The following is an 18,165-nucleotide window of genomic DNA, read 5'->3' as shown; positions in this document are numbered from 1 at the left end:
GGTCTTTGTTTTTTCGATAGAGAATCTTCCAACTTGGGATTTTACTGGTTCTGCTGATTCTACTTCCTGTTACTGGAGGCCTTTTATTTACTTTTTGACAGTATTTCATGTCAGGTAAGTTCCTTTTACATCAGTATCAATACCAATGTCTAACATGCTGAGATCTTCTTAGTTTCCTGAGTCACATTGTGACCATTTCAGACAATAATTTATGAAATGATACAGAAAGGAAGGAAGCATCAGAGCTTTCATGGTTTCAATTGTCAGTTACAGTTTTGGGCTGGATTCCCTAAAATGTTGAGTTTTCAATGTTTCTATGTTCAGGAACTGAACCCACATGAAGCCGACCCAATATGGGTTAATGACAATAGAAATAATGAACAAGTTTATAATGGAAAGTTCTGCAGTATTCCATCAACACATCAATTCTTGTGTTTTATGAAGATAAAGGAATCATGTCGTCCCATCAACATTCACCAGGTTCACCTGGATTTATTCAAGCCAAAAGTTACATAATAGTTACAAAAGTTTAGAGATTTTATGCAATAGAACAACACATAGAACAACATTGTCCAATGAAAAGAAATAATTGTTTTCTAAATTAAAAACAATAAACTTGTGAACAATGTATCAAATAATGGTATTCAGCACCTTGGAGTTTATATTTTGTATCATCTTTCACTGATATCACGTCTGTCTGGTTTTGCAGATTTATCTCCATGAGTTTTACTGAAATCTTTCTATTCTTTGTAACAAAGCAAGAGATCAGTCTCACTGGATGAACAGAGTCTGTAATTTATGAGTCTGTGTGATAAAAACCAGGCTGAGTTTAGAACTAAAACTTGACTTGGTCATTCTGACACATGAATCTGGTTTGATCTAAACTGTCACTTTGTGTCTCCAGCTTTAGCTTTAGGGTCGTTCTGCTGGATAATGGACGTTCACTCCAGTCTCAAGTTGTTCTGAGACTCTAACAGATTTTCTTCTGAGTTCATTTCCATCCATTTTCCATCATTTCTAACCAGAAACTGTCCATGCAGGGAAAAGACTTTCTTCTTCTTTTTATTTCATTTTCCCTTTGTCCCCATCTGGTTCAATCTATCTTTTTTGATTTTGAGATCATAATCCTGCTGTTAAAAGCCAACAATGATCAATTCAAAATTAGAAATATTTATATATGAAAAATTCAAACGTTACAATTACACATGAATATTTTTACAGTTTATTTTATTTCCTCTGCTACAGTATATGATGAAATACTTTAAATTATTTATATTTCTGGCAAAATAAAGCCAGAAACAGAAACAGTTTAAAGTATTTAAATATCTGATTAGACAACCTGCAAAGCAACTTGACTGCAGAACAGCAAGTTTTTATAAATCAAAAGTATTTTTTGATTCTGAGTGATGATAATAACTCAGCTAGTTATCTGACTGACTTTCATTTGTAAGATTGATGTTGTGCAGCACAAAACTTTCAAATTACATAATGATGATTGAAATCTTGAATGTCAAACCTTTCTAATGGATTGTTGCTTAATCAAAATGTTTAACCCACTAATCTTGTTAAATTCACAGAACTAGAGTTCTGTCTTTCCTGTTGCATATTCCTGTTGTCTCTTCTCATCCACAAAATACAAATCAAACCCACATTACAGGATTATGACGTGAAGTCACTGAAACTCTTCTCTACTTTAGATCCATCAGTCAAGTGTTTTTCTCTCCAGTCAGCAGGAAACAACAGTAATGTAGTTTATCTGTAGTTTATCTGTAATTAAAAAGCAGAAACAATAGCAGTGATTTCTCTTTATGAATAAACATTTTAATGATAGTGAGTCTTTTTTTCTGTGTCTTTGAAAGGAAGTTTAGATCAGATGGATCCACTGTCATCATCTGGTCACTAAATCCTGAGTTTCACATTGTGACTGAAATGTTTTTCTCCTGGAAAATCACTGTGAACATCAACATCATCATTTCTACTGCTGTCAGTGCAGCTCATCTGTTTGTTTCTCAGTCTACAGGGTGAAGGTGGATTTAGGAGAGGAGTTTGTTCTGCTGCCATTTAAAACTGCAGCCTGTCTGCCTGAAGACGTCATTGTGAAGTGGAGACACAACACTGGCAGGATGGTCCATGTATGTTACAGAAAGGTCTTCCTGTGTTCTGTGAATTTTGGGAGCTGGTGTGTTCAACATGATCAGTATAAAGACAGAACAGAGATTGAGAAAGAAGGTAAATTTGGAGACTTCAGTTTGAAGCTGGAGAATCCAACAGACAGAGACACAGGAACCTACAGCTGCACCGTCTATGATGACCAGTCAGGAAAAATCCTGACCAATAAACAGGTGCTGCTAGATGTCAAAGGTCAGTACAGTAAATATAGATCATATTTCATAGATAATATATTTAATGATGGAGTTATTAATATGAAGGTTAAAATTAGGAAATATGTTGCAGAAATATAATTATAATAGTAAAGAAAAAGGAAATTATGAAATAAACAGTAGAAATACTAATTATAACAGAAGCTATGAAACAAAATGTATTTCCTGGGTTTTATGTAGAATTATTAAATATTTAGGAGTTCCAGCATCCATTCTTTCATCCATCTATTGTTCAGACTCACTTATCCATTCAGACATTGATATGTTGATTCCTATAACTATTGACTGAGGGGTGTTCACTCTGGACTGGTCACCAGTTCATCACAGGGCAGATGGACCAGTATAATCCATGTAAAATAAATATTAAGTTTCTGAAATTTAATGTTTCAGTTTATTTTTTCAATTGCAGGATGAAACTAATAAATATAATTGTGTTTATGGTTTTATTACAGAATCAACTTATTGTAAAATCAGTCATAAACTTCTCTTTAATGATATTCTAACTTTCTCTTTTTTTCCATCCAGCTGGACCCGACTCTCTCATCATAGCCATAGACTTTGGTTCAGGATTCAGTGGCTACGCCTTCAATGTTAAACCCAGAGAGGAAGGAGGTGAAACCCAGATAAAGAGATGGAGTAATGGACTTGGACTAGACACCCCAAAGACTCCAACCTGCATCCTGTTTGATGAACATGAAGAATTTATGAAGTTTGGTTATGAAGCTGAAACAGCATTTAATAAAATGAGAGAAGAAGAAACTAAGAAACATTATTTCTTTGAAGACTTCAAGAGGAAGGTCCTTCACATAGTAAGTAAATGTAAAGATCTGCAGATAAATATTCTTCTTTCTTGGATCCCATCATGTTTTCTATGAACTCATCAGTTTTCTCATTTTGAAACTGAGTCATTATATTAATTATCTGAGATATTTTAAATCTGAACTTTACTTCCTTCACAGTTTCTCACCTGCAGTAAATAGGTCTTAACACTGAGTCTCTATAATTATAATAATATCTCTTTCATTTCCAGTTTTAGTCCAATGGATTTTTTGTTTTGTTTTTCTTACTGTTGGCCTTTATTCAACAATAGTCTGACAGGAAGTGGGAAAGACAAGCAGCAAAGGCAGAGAGAACTCAAAATCATCATGTTTGTGTCGATGCCTACAGCCTGTATAGGGGGCGCCACTGAGTCAAGCCATTAATTTTAATAGTGTCTGAACTTTTGCACAACAGCATTTCAGAAAAAGCTGAACTTTACTTAAGATCTCATTTATTTAAAAAAAAATCCACAGGAATCAGACTAAATGTGTATTTATGCCCAAAATCCAAAAATGTCCTGTGTCAAAAAAAAGCCTGATTTATAAAACATTTGCATGTAAACCAGAAAATAATTTACCCCTAATAAATCACTCCTGCACCTCTTTGCATGCAAAATTCCTCCTCAATGTAAATCACCTCATGAATAATTAGGTGTATTTAAATGCATCACCTGATTCAGTCGAGGTGAAAATCTGTTCCCTCTGTTTTGGATCATTCACTGCAGCCAGAGATCCGACTGTTTTCATGGCTCTTCTGATTGATTTCTTGGTAAAATAACTCAAATAATCATCTTAAGGTTGTAACTTTCATTTTTATTGGCAGCTGCTGTTAAAAAAACAACAATAACAAAACTGTAAAATAAATACAAAAACAAGGTTTTTGTGGAGGTTTTCTGTAAAGGTAAGCAAACTAAGCCAGAACCCAAAACGCAGCCAACACAGGAGAAAGTTAAATCAGAAGTTTTAATGACAAAAAATAATAATTTCGATGGGACTGAACAGGGTGGGAAAAAATGAGCAGATAAGGGAGGAGGGATCCACAGGGGACAGGGATCCAGCCGGGGGTGGGACAAAGTAGGATGACAGGACAACAGACAGTCTTGGGGGCTCAGAGAACAAACAGACCACAGGGGCAAAGTCCACAAACCAGAGACGGAGTAGAGAGACGATCCAGGGTCATAAACAGGAGAGCAACAGGCACAGATAATCCAGCAAACAGCAAGCAGGAGGCAGGGTCGGCGACATGCAGGGTTCTTTAACAGGAGATCAGAGTACTTTCAGCAGCCGAAGGACAAGGCAGAATCTAAGGTCAAAAAACAGGCAGGATCAGTAAACCAGAAAACTCCTTGGGACATGAAACAATGGCTTGAAAGCTGTGACAAGGGCAACAGACGATCTCGCACTGAGCTGGAGAAAATCAGCTGTATAAATAGGGAGCAGCACAGTGCAGGTGAGAGTGATGAGCAATCAGCGCAGAAGGTGGAGCAGAAACGCTGAAGTCATGACATCACCCCCACCTCAGGGGGCGGCCCTTGACGCCCTTCTGGGCTGGCCCGGATGCAGGCGGTGGAAGTCACGGATGAGAGTCTTATCCAGGATCAGACGAGAAGGGACCCAGGACCTCTCCTCAGGACCATAGCCCTCCCAGTCCACAAGGTATTGGATGCCACGGCCCCAACGTCGGGAACGCAACAAGCGACTCACAGTAAAGGCAGGAGCGCCATCAATGAGCCGGGGGGTGGAGGGGGTCTGGAAGGCGGGAAAAACCTGGATGACAGCACAGGTTTGACCTTGGAGACATGAAAAGTGGGGTGTACACGCAACGAGCCTGGCAACTTGAGACGCACAGCTACTGGGTTAATGACCTTGGCAACAGGAAATGGACCCACAAAACGAGGTGCCAACTTGCGATTTTCTACCTTGATGGGTAAGTCCTTAGTGGATAACCACACTTTCTGACCCACCAGGTATCTAGGTGCTTGGGATCTGTGGCGATTGGCATTACGGGTATAAACAGCAGAGGTCTTGCAGAGTGTCGCTCTGGCCTTTCTCCAGACTCTGAGACAACGACGTGCTGATAAATGGGCAGCAGGAACCTGGGTAGCGCCTTCCTGAACAGAGAGAATGGGGGCTGATAACCATACACAACATTGAATGGTGACAGACCTGTCGCGCTAGATGGTAATCCATTGATGGCGTACTCTACCCAAGGTAAGTTTCAGGGACCAGCGACTGGGAGCATCCATGCAAAGGATGCGCAACTTGGACTCAACCTCCTGATTCATCCTCTCCGTCTGGCCGTCCGTCTGAGGGTGAAAACCTGAAGAGAGACTAACATCAATGCCGAGAAGAGAGCAAAACTCTCCCCAGAAGCGGGAAATGAATTGCGGTCCCCTATCAGACACAATGTTGCGGGGAATGCCATGAAGTCTGAAAACTTCTCGGGCCATGACATCAGCAAGTTCAGGTGCTGAAGGCAACTTTTGTAACGGAATGAGGTGGGTCATCTTGGAGAATCTGTCAACCACAGTGAGGAGCACAGTGTTACCTTGAGAGGAAGGCAAGCCGGTGACAAAATCCATTGAGATGTGGGACCATGGACGATGTGGAATAGGCAGAGGTCGTAGAAGACCAGCAGGGGGGCGTCTGGAGGGCTTTACTCTGGAACAAGTGGCACACGCCGACACAAACTCTCGCGTGTCCTTTCTGAGTGTGGGCCACCAGAATCCTGACTGGACCACAGCAAGCGTCTTTGTGATGCCTGGGTGACAAAAAAGTTTAGAGCTGTGACAGAACTGAAGGACTTTAGACACCATATCTTCAGGAACAAACAGAAGACCCTTGGGACACTGAATGGGAGGTGGTTGTCTCTGATGACTCCTCTTGAGCAAGATTTCAATGCTAGTAAGAGCAAGCCTAGTCTTGGAAGGAAGGAAGTAATCGTGGTCAACAGGATCAGATGGAGAGACAGAAGGCTGATGAAGTCTAGAAAGGGCATCAGGTTTGACATTCTTGCTGCCAGGTCTATAGGCCAGGGTGAAGTCAAATCTGCTAAAGAAAAGTGCCCATCTAGCTTGGCGTGGGTTCAGTCTCTTAGCAGACCTGAGGTATTCCAAGTTCTTATGGTCTGTCCACACAGTAAAAGGATGTGTGGCACCCTCCAGCCAGTGCCTCCATTCCTCCAATGCTAATCTTATAGCCAACAGTTCTCTGTCCCCAACATCATAATTTCTCTCAGAGGAAGAGAGCCGGCGAGAAAAAAAGGCACAAGGATGTAATCTGGCGTCATCAGCAAACCGTTGGGACAGGACAGCGCCGACCCCAGTGTCCGAGGCATCAACCTCCACCACAAAAGGGTTGGACGGATCTGGAAAACGGAGAACAGGTGCAGAGGTGAAGAGACGCTTAAGCTTGTCAAAGGCTTGTTTGGCCTCTGAAGACCAATTAAACTGGGTCTTAGTAGAAGTGAGTAAATGAAGAGGGGCAGCAACTGAACTGTAACCCTTGATGAAACGGCGATAAAAGTTGGCAAACCCAAGAAACCGTTGGAGCTCCTTCAAACTACAAGGGTCGGGCCACTCCAAGACGGCTGCCACCTTAGAAGGATCCATGTTAATCCTGCCAGGAGCTATGACAAAACCAAGAAAGGATATAGATGATTGATGGAATGCACACTTCTCCGCCTTAACAAATAACTTATTTTGGAGAAGCCTGAGAAGAACCTCACGGACATGCTTGACATGGGTAGGTAGATCCTTCGAAAAAATCAAGATGTCATCAAGGTACACGAAAACAAATCTGTTTAGCATGTCCCTTAAAACATCATTAACCAGCGCCTGGAAAACAGCTGGTGCATTAGTGAGCCCAAAGGGCATGACCAGGTATTCATAATGCCCGGAAGGGGTGTTGAAGGCCGTCTTCCATTCGTCTCCTTCTCTTATGCGGACCAGATGGTAGGCATTACGCAGGTCCAGCTTAGTGAACACCGTACAACCTTGAAGGAGCTCAAAAGCAGAAGACATGAGGGGCAGAGGGTACCTGTTCTTAACTGTAATTTCATTAAGGCCTCGATAATCAATGCATGGCCTAAGAGACCCATCCTTCTTGCCCACAAAGAAGAATCCAGCACCTGCTGGAGAAGAAGATTTTCTGATTAGTCCAGCCTTGAGGGCATCAGAAATGTATTCCTCCATCGCCTGTCTTTCGGGACCAGAAATGGAATACAATCTGCCCCGGGGTGGGGTGGTTCCAGGCCGAAGGTCAATAGCACAGTCATACTCTCTGTGGGGAGGCAGAGAAGTTGCCTTAGACTTGTTAAACACTTCACACAAATCATGATAAACCTCAGGGACTTTAGACAAGTCTGGGTAATCTTGGTTGATCTCACAGGGAGATACCATGATAGGGGCTTCCCGCAGACATGAAGTGGAGCAAGATGGTCCCCAAGACTGAACCTCACCAGTGAACCAGTCAATGACAGGATTGTGTTTGATGAGCCAAGGGCGTCCCAGAATCACCGGAATCTCTGGAGACCTGGTCAGCAGAAATGTGATCCTGTCGTGGTGATTTCCTGAAATAAGCACAGAAGTAGGCTTAGTGGAGTGAGTGACTTGATCAATAAGATGCCCATCAATAGCAAAAATCTCACGTGGTTTCTCTAGAAGTTCCAACTCTAGTGCAAGCTTATGAGCTAGACCAACATCAATAAAGTCAGCATCAGCACCAGAATCAATGAAAACAGGAACTTCCCTCCCTTCAAGAGAGTCCAGAAATCTGATGGTACACCGATTGTGGGAAGGGTTCTGAGATCTGAAGATCGGGCTCAGCAAGGACCCCCCCAGCCTTACTGAGCCTGTCCTTTTGACGGGCAGTTAAGAGCTTGATGGTTCTTCTCTCCGCAGTAGAAACACAGATGATTCTTGAACCTCCTCTCTTTCTCTTCAGCTGAGAGTCTGGCTCTACCCAGCTGCATGGGCTCCTCAGTCTCAACAAGGGGGGGCGTGAGGACTCTGGGCATGCTGCCTTGACTGACCTGAACGGTTGAAACCCTTCTTTGATAATTAGATGAAGACCTCTCCCTTTTACGTTCGCGGAGGCGTTGGTCTATCCGTGTGGCAAGTCTTTCTAAGGCCTCGAGAGTCTTGGGAGGGTCACGGGTAGCGATCTCATCCTTGATGTCATCAGACAGACCCTGGTAAAAAACGTCAAACAGGGCTTCATTATTCCAAAAACAACTGGACTTCAGGGCATGGAAATTGATTATGTAGTCCGTTACAGGTCGAGAGCCCTGTTTGAGAGAAAACAGTCTCCTGGCAGCCTCTCTCTCAGGACGGATGGGATCGAACACCCTCTTCATCTCAGAGAACTCTGAGAATGAGTCACAGCTGTCAGCATCATTCTCCCACTCAGAAGTTCCCCACAGCTTAGCCTTGCCAGACAGTAGGGAGATAGCATAGGCCACCTTGGCCCGCTCAGATGGGAAGGCAGAGGGCTGCAGTTCAAAAACCAAAGAACACTGGGTCAAAAAAGGTCTGCATTGTTCAGGATCCCCATCAAAACGCTCAGGGGGCGGAATCTTGGGCTCACTACTAGCGTTAGCCATGGGGGTGACCGAAAGGGGGGGTGGCCGCATAACTGGGGGGCTAGCTTGGGCTTGGGAAACCCTTAGAGAAGAAAGTCCCTGTAAAATCTCCTGGACATTTCTCTCAAGGCCAGAAATAGCACCCTCCACTTTGGAACACCAATCAGGATTTGGCTGTGGGTTCATAATGGCGAGATCGTACTGTAAAGGTAAGCAAACTAAGCCAGAACCCAAAACGCAGCCAACACAGGAGAAAGTTAAATCAGAAGTTTTAATGACAAAAAATAATAATTTCGATGGGACTGAACAGGGTGGGAAAAAATGAGCAGATAAGGGAGGAGGGATCCACAGGGGACAGGGATCCAGCCGGGGGTGGGACAAAGTAGGATGACAGGACAACAGACAGTCTTGGGGGCTCAGAGAACAAACAGACCACAGGGGCAAAGTCCACAAACCAGAGACGGAGTAGAGAGACGATCCAGGGTCATACACAGGAGAGCAACAGGCACAGATAATCCAGCAAACAGCAAGCAGGAGGCAGGGTCGGCGACATGCAGGGTTCTTTAACAGGAGATCAGAGTACTTTCAGCAGCCGAAGGACAAGGCAGAATCTAAGGTCAAAAAACAGGCAGGATCAGTAAACCAGAAAACTCCTTGGGACATGAAACAATGGCTTGAAAGCTGTGACAAGGGCAACAGACGATCTCGCACTGAGCTGGAGAAAATCAGCTGTATAAATAGGGAGCAGCACAGTGCAGGTGAGAGTGATGAGCAATCAGCGCAGAAGGTGGAGCAGAAACGCTGAAGTCATGACAGTTTTCTTAAACAATTTTGTTATTTTTAATTGTCAAGAGAATCAGTTTTCTTCCAACTTTTGTTATTTAATCCTGACAAATCAAACTCAGTCATCTTTTCCAACACATTGTGTGTATTTTAATTTTTTATTGCAGATATAATAGGAGGGAAACTGGATGATAGCAGAGCATGAAGACTAGACTTCCTGAATAGATGAGAGCATAGGCTTTCTGGAAAATCACCTTCTAATGAAAAATATGACAGATTATTGGATGAAAAATAGAATTTTTGGTTGCTCATAGTATCAGCCATAATAGTCATTAAGAATTTGGAAACATTTACTTTTTATTTGCTAAAGCTATGAGGGGTAAACCAATTATTTCAGGTCTCTTTCAATAATGACCTTTTATTAAAGTCTTATAAAGAGAAATATCAATAATATTTTTCAAAATGCAAATTATTAACAGTTGGAAAACCTAAATAAATTGTGACCTAAAGACCTAAAGCAACACAAAAAGGACTCAAATGTTATTTTTCTGCTGGTGGGCAGCAGAACAAATCCATTTGATTATTTTTCCTAACCAGTAAAATCTGTTATTTCATATTTAAATCAGAAAGAGAAACCTAAATAGAAAATTAACCGCTGTTCAGTTCATTAAAGCAATAAGTTTCTGCTTGGACTAACAGTAGTTCATCATCAGTAGATTTGATAAACTAACCTGGTTTGAATATAAACTAACAGACTGAACCTGTTCACAGGACAACTGGTGGGAGGGAATCTACACAGCCAACAGGAACTTGATGTCGATCCAACAGATTTTTACAGAAGTTCTGAGATTCCTGAAGGACGATGCTCTGAAAACCATCAGATCTCATCCAGAAGGTGGAGATTTCACAGCTGATGATTTCACCTGGGTTCTGACTGTTCCTCACATCTTAAAGGATTCCACTAAAGAGCTCATCATAAAATCTGCAACTCAGGTAACATCATGTCTTTAAAGTCACATCATCTCTGAAATGTTCAGCAGAATCAGACGTTTGGTTTCTCCTCCAGGCTGGTCTGGTAACAGACGACACTAAAGACAAACTGATGTTTGTTTTGGAGTCAGAAGCAGCTTTGACCTGGTGTTTGAACCTTCAACCTGATGGTTTCATCAAACAGAACCACAGCAGAGACTCACAGGATCAACCTGCAGGACCAGCAGAACCTGATACCAGCTGTAACGGTACTGTGTGGATCTATAAAGTCTGGCTTACAAACATTTAACAGATTCTGATCTGTTTTAAAGGACAAGTCTAATATATCAATGAATTGTTTAGCTGATCTGTTTGGACTAATTGTTTTGAAGCAAATCATGTAAAATATATTTATAACATTTTTGTTCCTAAATGTTTCACCACATCTTTAAAACCAACCTGACAAACAATAATTTCCTCCTCAATCTAATAACTGATTATTATTAGATCTTCATCCAGAATCAATGAAGCAAAATTTCACTGAGGATAAATTTTGCTTCACTCTTTGTTGCTGAATAATTTTAAATCAGTTTTCCAGTATTAGTTCATGTTTGATGACTCAGCATCTCAAGCAGCTTTTCAACCAATCAGAGGCAGACGTTCTGGTTTCCTTCAGGTTTTCTTGAGTCCATCAGATTTTCTTATAAATCTTGGATATCAGATCTTTTGTGGGCCAGAACTTTATGAAACCGGAATATCTGGTCTTAAACTCTCCCATGAAGGTCAGTTTTACCAATTATCTCTTTTTCTTTTTCTCCTTGTTGAATTATCAGCAGCTTTTGGTTTTTCTAAAACCCAGAATGAAGCTCAGTTTTTTTAGCTGTGGCTCCTAAACTTTGCCCTTTGGTCATCTGCTGTTGTTTAAATTGTGTTACACAAATAAATTTGACATTGACATGAACTCTGACCTTAACTGAGGCAGTGAGGCCTGCAGAGCTTTAGATATTTCTGGTTTCTTCTTCTTGAGTCATTTTGGTTGGTCAGTCTCTGCTGGGAAGGTTCATCAATGTTCAGTATTTTCTCTATTTATGGATCATAACTTTCACTTTGTTCACTGATAACCTGCCATCTTAGAAATTATTAACATTATTTAATTTCACTTTGGAATCAAAAGAGTATTTTGGATTTTGAGCTTCTAACTGATGTCAATGACTTGGTTTCTCATTTGTTCTTAACTTATTTCAAATACACCATGACATCGCCTACTTCATGTTGTCAGGCAGGTTCTGTTTACCTGATTTCTTACTTGTGATGGTTTAACCATCATAACCAAAAGATGCAGCAGCAGGAGTCAGTTTAGAGTTTTCTACTCAAAAGTTCTTTCACTGAAACCATTTAAATATCAATCTGGATCAGTGGCGGAGCCAGAGGGCCGGGGTGGCACTTGCCACCCCCAACAGACCCCTGGCCACCCCTACTGCCACCCCACTGGAAATGGTCATTTTAAAATATAATACTTATGAGATCTGCAAAGATTTGTCAGGAAAACTATAATTTCCGACTGTCCCTGAAGGCAGCCCGATGCCCGCTGTTCATTGGTCAAACTGACATGTTGGTTCCTGCTTGATCCAAAACACATCAACGGCTTTAGAGTTACACCGTCCAGGAGTTTTGCAGGTATTTCCAACATTTTACCGCCCAGCAGTAACCGCTGTTACCTTCCTAATGAGAGGCGGCACTTGTCATACATTTCTAAAAAGAAAAAAAAAATTGTTGTGCACCGCTGCATAGTGCCTCGTTTATTATATTATCCATGCTAGTGCTGGTAGATCGTGTTTCAGACAGATTCTTTTAACATGTTTTAGTGACATGCTGCCCTGTAATGTTTTATATCTCCCAGCTCTTGCTTGAAATGTGTGGTAAGAATATGTGAAAAACCATTAAGTTTTATAATGACTGAAATGTAAGTAGGCTATGTCATATTAAACCTAACTAGTTATATTAATTAATGTATTTTTAATTTAGTATTTTAGCTAGCTGCAGAAAACTGAAAACCAGTTTAAATAATAGTTTAAAATAGTGTTGTCTCTGCCAAACAGTCATGAAGTCTAAATACCAGGATTATTATTTTGTGTAGAGCCCAAATGAAGAGAAAAGGGAAATCTCCCAGTTCTTCTTAAAGAGGCAAAACCCAGGGCCAGGGCCAGGCCAGGGCCAGGCCAAGGTCAGACCAGGGCCAGACCAGGGCCAGACCAGGCCAGGCCCTTTTCAAGGGCCAAAGGGTGAGCAAGGCTTTATCAGAGGGGTCCATATACAAATGATGAACGAAAGGAAATAAATATTTTCTCACACACATTCAAATTAAAATGGTTTTAACAAAGATTTACCATGACCAAACAAGACGTTAAACGGCTCTATGGAACAGTGAACATGTAAATGTAAACTCAGAGCCCAGAATATGACCAAAAACAAATTCTCAAAAATAAATAAATAAAACTGGATCCAAATAGTAAAGTGCAAGACAATACCATCAGAGGTGACCAGCATTACCCTGGTGGTATTTATAAAGGTTTGAGAAACACTGCTATGGTCAAATAAGCTTTGAATGGGAACAACATACTGCAAACTCAAAGCCAGGAGACACTCGAGAGAGCATAATTCTCTGATTTTGGTGGGAAAAAGCAAAATGTTTTACAAAGTCATCCATGTTGAGGGTCTGTGCCTTCTTTGACTCAACACTGAGAATGCCAAGATGACTTAACCTGTCATCAGCCACAGTTGTTCTGAGCTGGTTTTTGATCAGCTTCACTGTCTTCCTCCCCAGAGTCTGACTCTGAATCTATATCACCCTCATCTCTCTCTGGAACTTATTGTGTCAACAGACACAATAAAAAATGCAAAAAGCATCATGCTAACCTTTAGGATTAGGCTTATTGGATTTTACTACTTAATAACTCTCTGTCACAGCCTCTAACCAGCTGGTGATGCACTTGGGCCTGGAGTCTCCTGGCTGGATTCTCCAGGTTGGTCACTGCTGCAGGGTTCTGTCTGGTCCTGGTCACTGCTGCAGGGTTCTGTCTGGTCCTGGTCTGGCCCTGGCCTGGCCCTGGTCTGGCCCTGACCTGGCCCTGGTCTGGCCCTGGTCTGGTCCTGGTCTGGCCCCGGTCTGGCCCTGGTATGTCCCTGGTCTGGCCCTGGCCTGGCCCTGGTCTGGCCCTGGTCTGGCCCTGGTTTTGCCTCTTTAAGAAGAACTGGAGATTTTCCCTTTTCTCTTCATTTGGGCTCTACACAAAATAATAATCCTGGTATTTAGACTTCATGACTGTTTGGCAGAGACAACACTATTTTAACTATTATTTAAACTGGTTTTCAGTTTTCTGCAGCTAGCTAAAATACTAAATTAAAAATACATTAATTAATATAACTAGTTAAGTTTCATATGACATAGCCTACTTACATTTCAGTCATTATAAAACTTAATGGTTTTTCTCATATTCTTACCACACATTTCAAGCAAGAGCTGGGAGAAATAAAACATTACAGGGCAGCATGTCACTAAAACATATGTAAAAAGATTCTGTCTAAAACACGATCTATCAGCACTAGCATGGCTAATATAATAAACGAGGCACTATGCAGCGGTGCACAACCATTTTGTTTTTCTTTTTAGAAATGTATGACAAGTGCCGCCTCTCATTAGGAAGGTAACAGCGGTTACCGCTGATCGGTAAAATGGAAATACCTGCAAAACTCCTCGACGGTGTAACTCTAAATGTGTTTTGGATCAAGCAGGACCCACATGTCAGTTTAACCAATGAACAACGTCGGGCATCGGGCTGCCTTCAGGGACAGTCGGAAATTACAGTTTTCCTGGCAAATCTTTGCCGATCTCATAAGTATTATATTTTAAAGTGACCATTTCCAGAGGGGTGGCCGGGTGGCAAGTGCCACCCCGGCCACCCCTCTGGCTCCGCCACTGTTTCAGCAGCAAGGCATTTCAAAGTGCTTTACATCATAAACACAAAAACACAAAGTCATGCAACATAGAATAAACAATACATTGTTATGTATTACATTTCAAATACAATTCTAAACAGGTGTATTTTTAGTTGAGATTTAAAGGAAGTCAGGGTTTCTGCTGTTTTACAGTTTTCTGGAAGTTTGTTCCAAATGTTTGGTGCATAGATGCTGAAAGCTGCTTCTCCTCTCTTGGTTCTGGTTCTGGGGATGCAGAGCAGAACCAGAACCTGAGAGTCTGGAAGGTTGATACAACAACAGCAGATCTTTAATATACTGTAACAAAAGAAATAACTTGTGAATCCATCAATTTAAAGATTTAAAGTGTTAAAATTTAACCACTAGATGATCCATTAATCTGTTAACTATCAATCTAAATTTATGGTTAAAATAAATAACTGACATAAATTAGTAGCAGCATTTCAACAGCTGCAGCAGTGTCTGAACTGCTGCAGCAGCGTCTGAACTGCTGCAGCAGCGTCTGAACTGCTGCATCCTCTCCATCTTCTCCTCCTGCTGCTCTAACTTCTACCTGCAGCTCTGCAAAGCGACACGTTGTAATCAAGTCTTTCCTCCTGCTGAACGTCTGAGTTTAATAAGCTGCTGCTTGGAGGAAATCCTCACTGTCAGCTCTCAGGTTTCTAAGTTTAAAGAAATAAATCAACATTCAGGTTGTTTTCAGTTTATTTAGAAATAAAAAACCTGAAAATGTTAATTGCTTCAAGTATCTCATAATGAAACTCAATTTAACCACAGACTGTGAAATTATATTTTAACACTAGTGGATCTGTGAACATAATAATGCGAATAATTTAGAATCATCATGTGAAGTAATTAATAGCCAGATAAAATAAAATAATTATAAAATGTTTAACTACAGATTCAATGAATTAGAATATCATTTCAAAGTTAATTTATTTAAATGAATCAGCTATAAAGTAAAATATTACGTAGATTAATTAAACACAGATTGATGTTTTAAAACTTATTTCTGTAAATGATGATAATTTAGTAAAATATTTATTATAATATCAAATCAGACCTATAAAAAACATTTTAATATATAACTTTTGTTTAATAAAAAGTCTAATATCTAATTGGGGTTTTTATTTTTAAAAGGTTCTTTTAATCTGAAAAATGAGTTTTATAAGAACTGATTAAATATGACGATATAATTTAATGCATAAATTATGAATTTGTCTCAGGATTTTTTGCCATTTCCATCATTTCTACTCAGATTTCTGTTAAATTCTTTCTGTTCATTTTTGTAAATATTCTCTTTCCATCTCATGATTTTCTTCTCTTTCTATGATCTGAGGTTCTGTTTTATCTCTGGATCTGGAAAATTCTGCTCCAGAGATTTCAAGCATCATGACAACAGAGTCAGAGGATAAATGACCTAAAAACCTGAATCTACCTGTAAAATCATTGATCATTGATCATAGATCATCGATCAGCTCAGTGAGGTTTCTATCAGCACTAGCTTGGCTAGTGTTTCTACAGATCCAGCAGGAAGTCAGGAGGCTGTAAAGTTTATTGTGGAACCAGAAGAAACCAAAGTTCTGCTGGAGACCCAAAGAGACGGGAAACGGTTCCTTGTTGTCGACTGTGGAGGTAAAAGTTACTCACCGTTATTTAAAGGTTTAGTGAGAGAGTTTTAAAAATATTTATGTTCACAATAAACATGTTAAAGTGATTCATGGTGGATCAGCTGGTTTCTCTGCTGCCTTCCAGCAAGAAGGTTGTGGGTTTGAATCCCAGTCTGGGGTCTTTCTGCATGGAGTTTCCATGTTCTCCCTGTTCATGTCTGGTTTCTCTCTGGGTACTCCGACTTCCTCTACAGTCCAGAAACATGACTGTTAGGTTAACTGGTCTCTATAAAGGTGTCTGTCCTGTGTGTCTCTGTGTTGTCCTGTGATGGTGACCTGTCCAGGTGAACCCCGTCTCTTGCCCAATGATCACTAGAGAGATAGGCACCAACACCCCGATAACTCTGCAGGGATCAGTGGGTTAGATAGTGAATAGATGAAGTGATTTTAGTTCTGTATTTTTTGTTAAATATGTTAGGATGTTCAATATGTTGTTCTGAGATTTATAATTTAATCTGATTTGTTTTCTTTCTGTTTGTCAACAGATAAAAAAATTCACTTCACTGTTCATGACGTCCTGGAAGGAGGAGCCATGAAGAAACTGTATAACGACTCTCAGGACGATCTGGGAGGAAAATCTGTGGATGGAAAATTCAAACAGTTCCTCATAAAAATCTTCTCTAATGGAGTCTGGAATGAATATGAGAAAAAATTCCCCAATGAGGTTCAGAAGATGATATTTGATTTTACTCGTCTCAAACATTTGGATGAAGATGTTCAGATCAGTTGCCCGGTTAACCTGGTCATGTTGGCTCAGAAAAACAAAGAGATTGAAATGTTCTTTGATTCAGAGGAAGGAGCTTCCTGGAATAATGGATCCATCAGAATCTCCAGAGAGAAACTGAAATCTTTCTATGATGAGAGTCTGCAGGGAATCACCAAGAAACTCAGACAAATATTAAACAAAAATCTCAACATTGGGTATATTGTGTTAGTAGGAGGTTTGGCTGAGAGCCAGATTCTCCGTCAGCTCATCACTGATCAGTTTGGACCTCAGTATAAAGTCCTGTGTCCTCTTAGACCCCAGGAAGTGATTCTGAAAGGAGCCGTAGAGTTGGGGAGAAACCCAAAGCTGGTGGAGTCTCAGAGAAAATATCCAGCTTGGTTCAAATGTTTGTCATGAGATTAAATTGTTTTTGTTGTTGTTCTAAATAATTTAGACAATTTGTAAAGTTTTGATTCTTTTTTATTTTATTTTATTTTTTTTTTTTTTTGCAAGGGGAACAAGGGAAGTTTTGTGTGATTGAGTAACTTTTTCCATGGTGATTTATTTATTTATTTATTTATGCTGTTTTGTACAAGAAACCAAGAAATCATTTCCACAGACTTCAGTTTGTAAACTAAATTAAAGTTAATTTTGATTTAACCTGGTTCTCCTTCCTCCCTTCAGTTTCCTGTTTTGGTTTTTTATTTTGAGTCGTTTATTAATATTATTTTTATTATTGCTGTTTACACAACTATAGCTTTATAAAACTAATATTTTCTCTTTAGTTTTAGCTTCAATTAATTGCTAAACCCTCTGAATAATTAGTTTTTATTTGCTTCACTTTCACTCATCATGGCTCTAGAACATCAGAACAATATCACTTTACTACAATTAATGTTTTAGTCTCATATTACATGAATTATTTCTAGCTGAGTTTCTTATGCTGTACATTTGCTCTTGCTGTACAGAATGTTGTTCTAAATTTGTCTTTAATTTTTATATATTTGTGTTAATTTGCATGTTTTGACTTCCCTGTCACTTTGCTACTGGTGTAACTGGGTTTGTCAATAATTTCTACTCCATTCTAGGAAGCTTGAATATTACAGAAGATCAATAAAAATGTTATTTTAAGCAGAAATATCAGGTTTCAGTAAAATATGCTAATTTCTTTGCTCTCAACAGAAAGAGAAAAATGCAGGTCCCAAAACCAATAGTGTATTTGACCTGAAGGTCGTTGTCAAAGCAACCTGGACTTCCTGAA

General features: G+C 40.2%; 2 protein-coding genes across 3 annotated transcripts in view; both read left to right on the top strand.

Moving 5' to 3' along the window:
* Window positions 1-18,165, top strand: part of mylka (myosin, light chain kinase a) — a 124,651-nt gene that overhangs the window by 34,225 nt on the left and 72,261 nt on the right. The window lies entirely within an intron of this gene.
* On the top strand, window positions 2,124-17,379 carry LOC129374416 (heat shock 70 kDa protein 12A-like). Its single transcript, XM_055052822.1, has 6 exons — window positions 2,124-2,361; window positions 2,907-3,190; window positions 10,335-10,556; window positions 10,630-10,801; window positions 16,053-16,163; window positions 16,684-17,379. Exons 1-6 carry the CDS (start codon window positions 2,124-2,126, stop codon window positions 17,319-17,321), a joined length of 1,665 nt encoding a protein of 554 aa, XP_054908797.1. The 3' UTR covers window positions 17,322-17,379.

This window comes from Poeciliopsis prolifica, unplaced genomic scaffold (assembly GCF_027474105.1).
Source record: "Poeciliopsis prolifica strain line A6 unplaced genomic scaffold, Auburn_PproV2 SCAFFOLD036, whole genome shotgun sequence".
Taxonomy (NCBI): domain Eukaryota; kingdom Metazoa; phylum Chordata; class Actinopteri; order Cyprinodontiformes; family Poeciliidae; genus Poeciliopsis; species Poeciliopsis prolifica.
The sequence above is the reverse complement of the archived record's forward strand: the minus strand, read 5'-3'. Positions and strand labels throughout refer to the sequence as shown.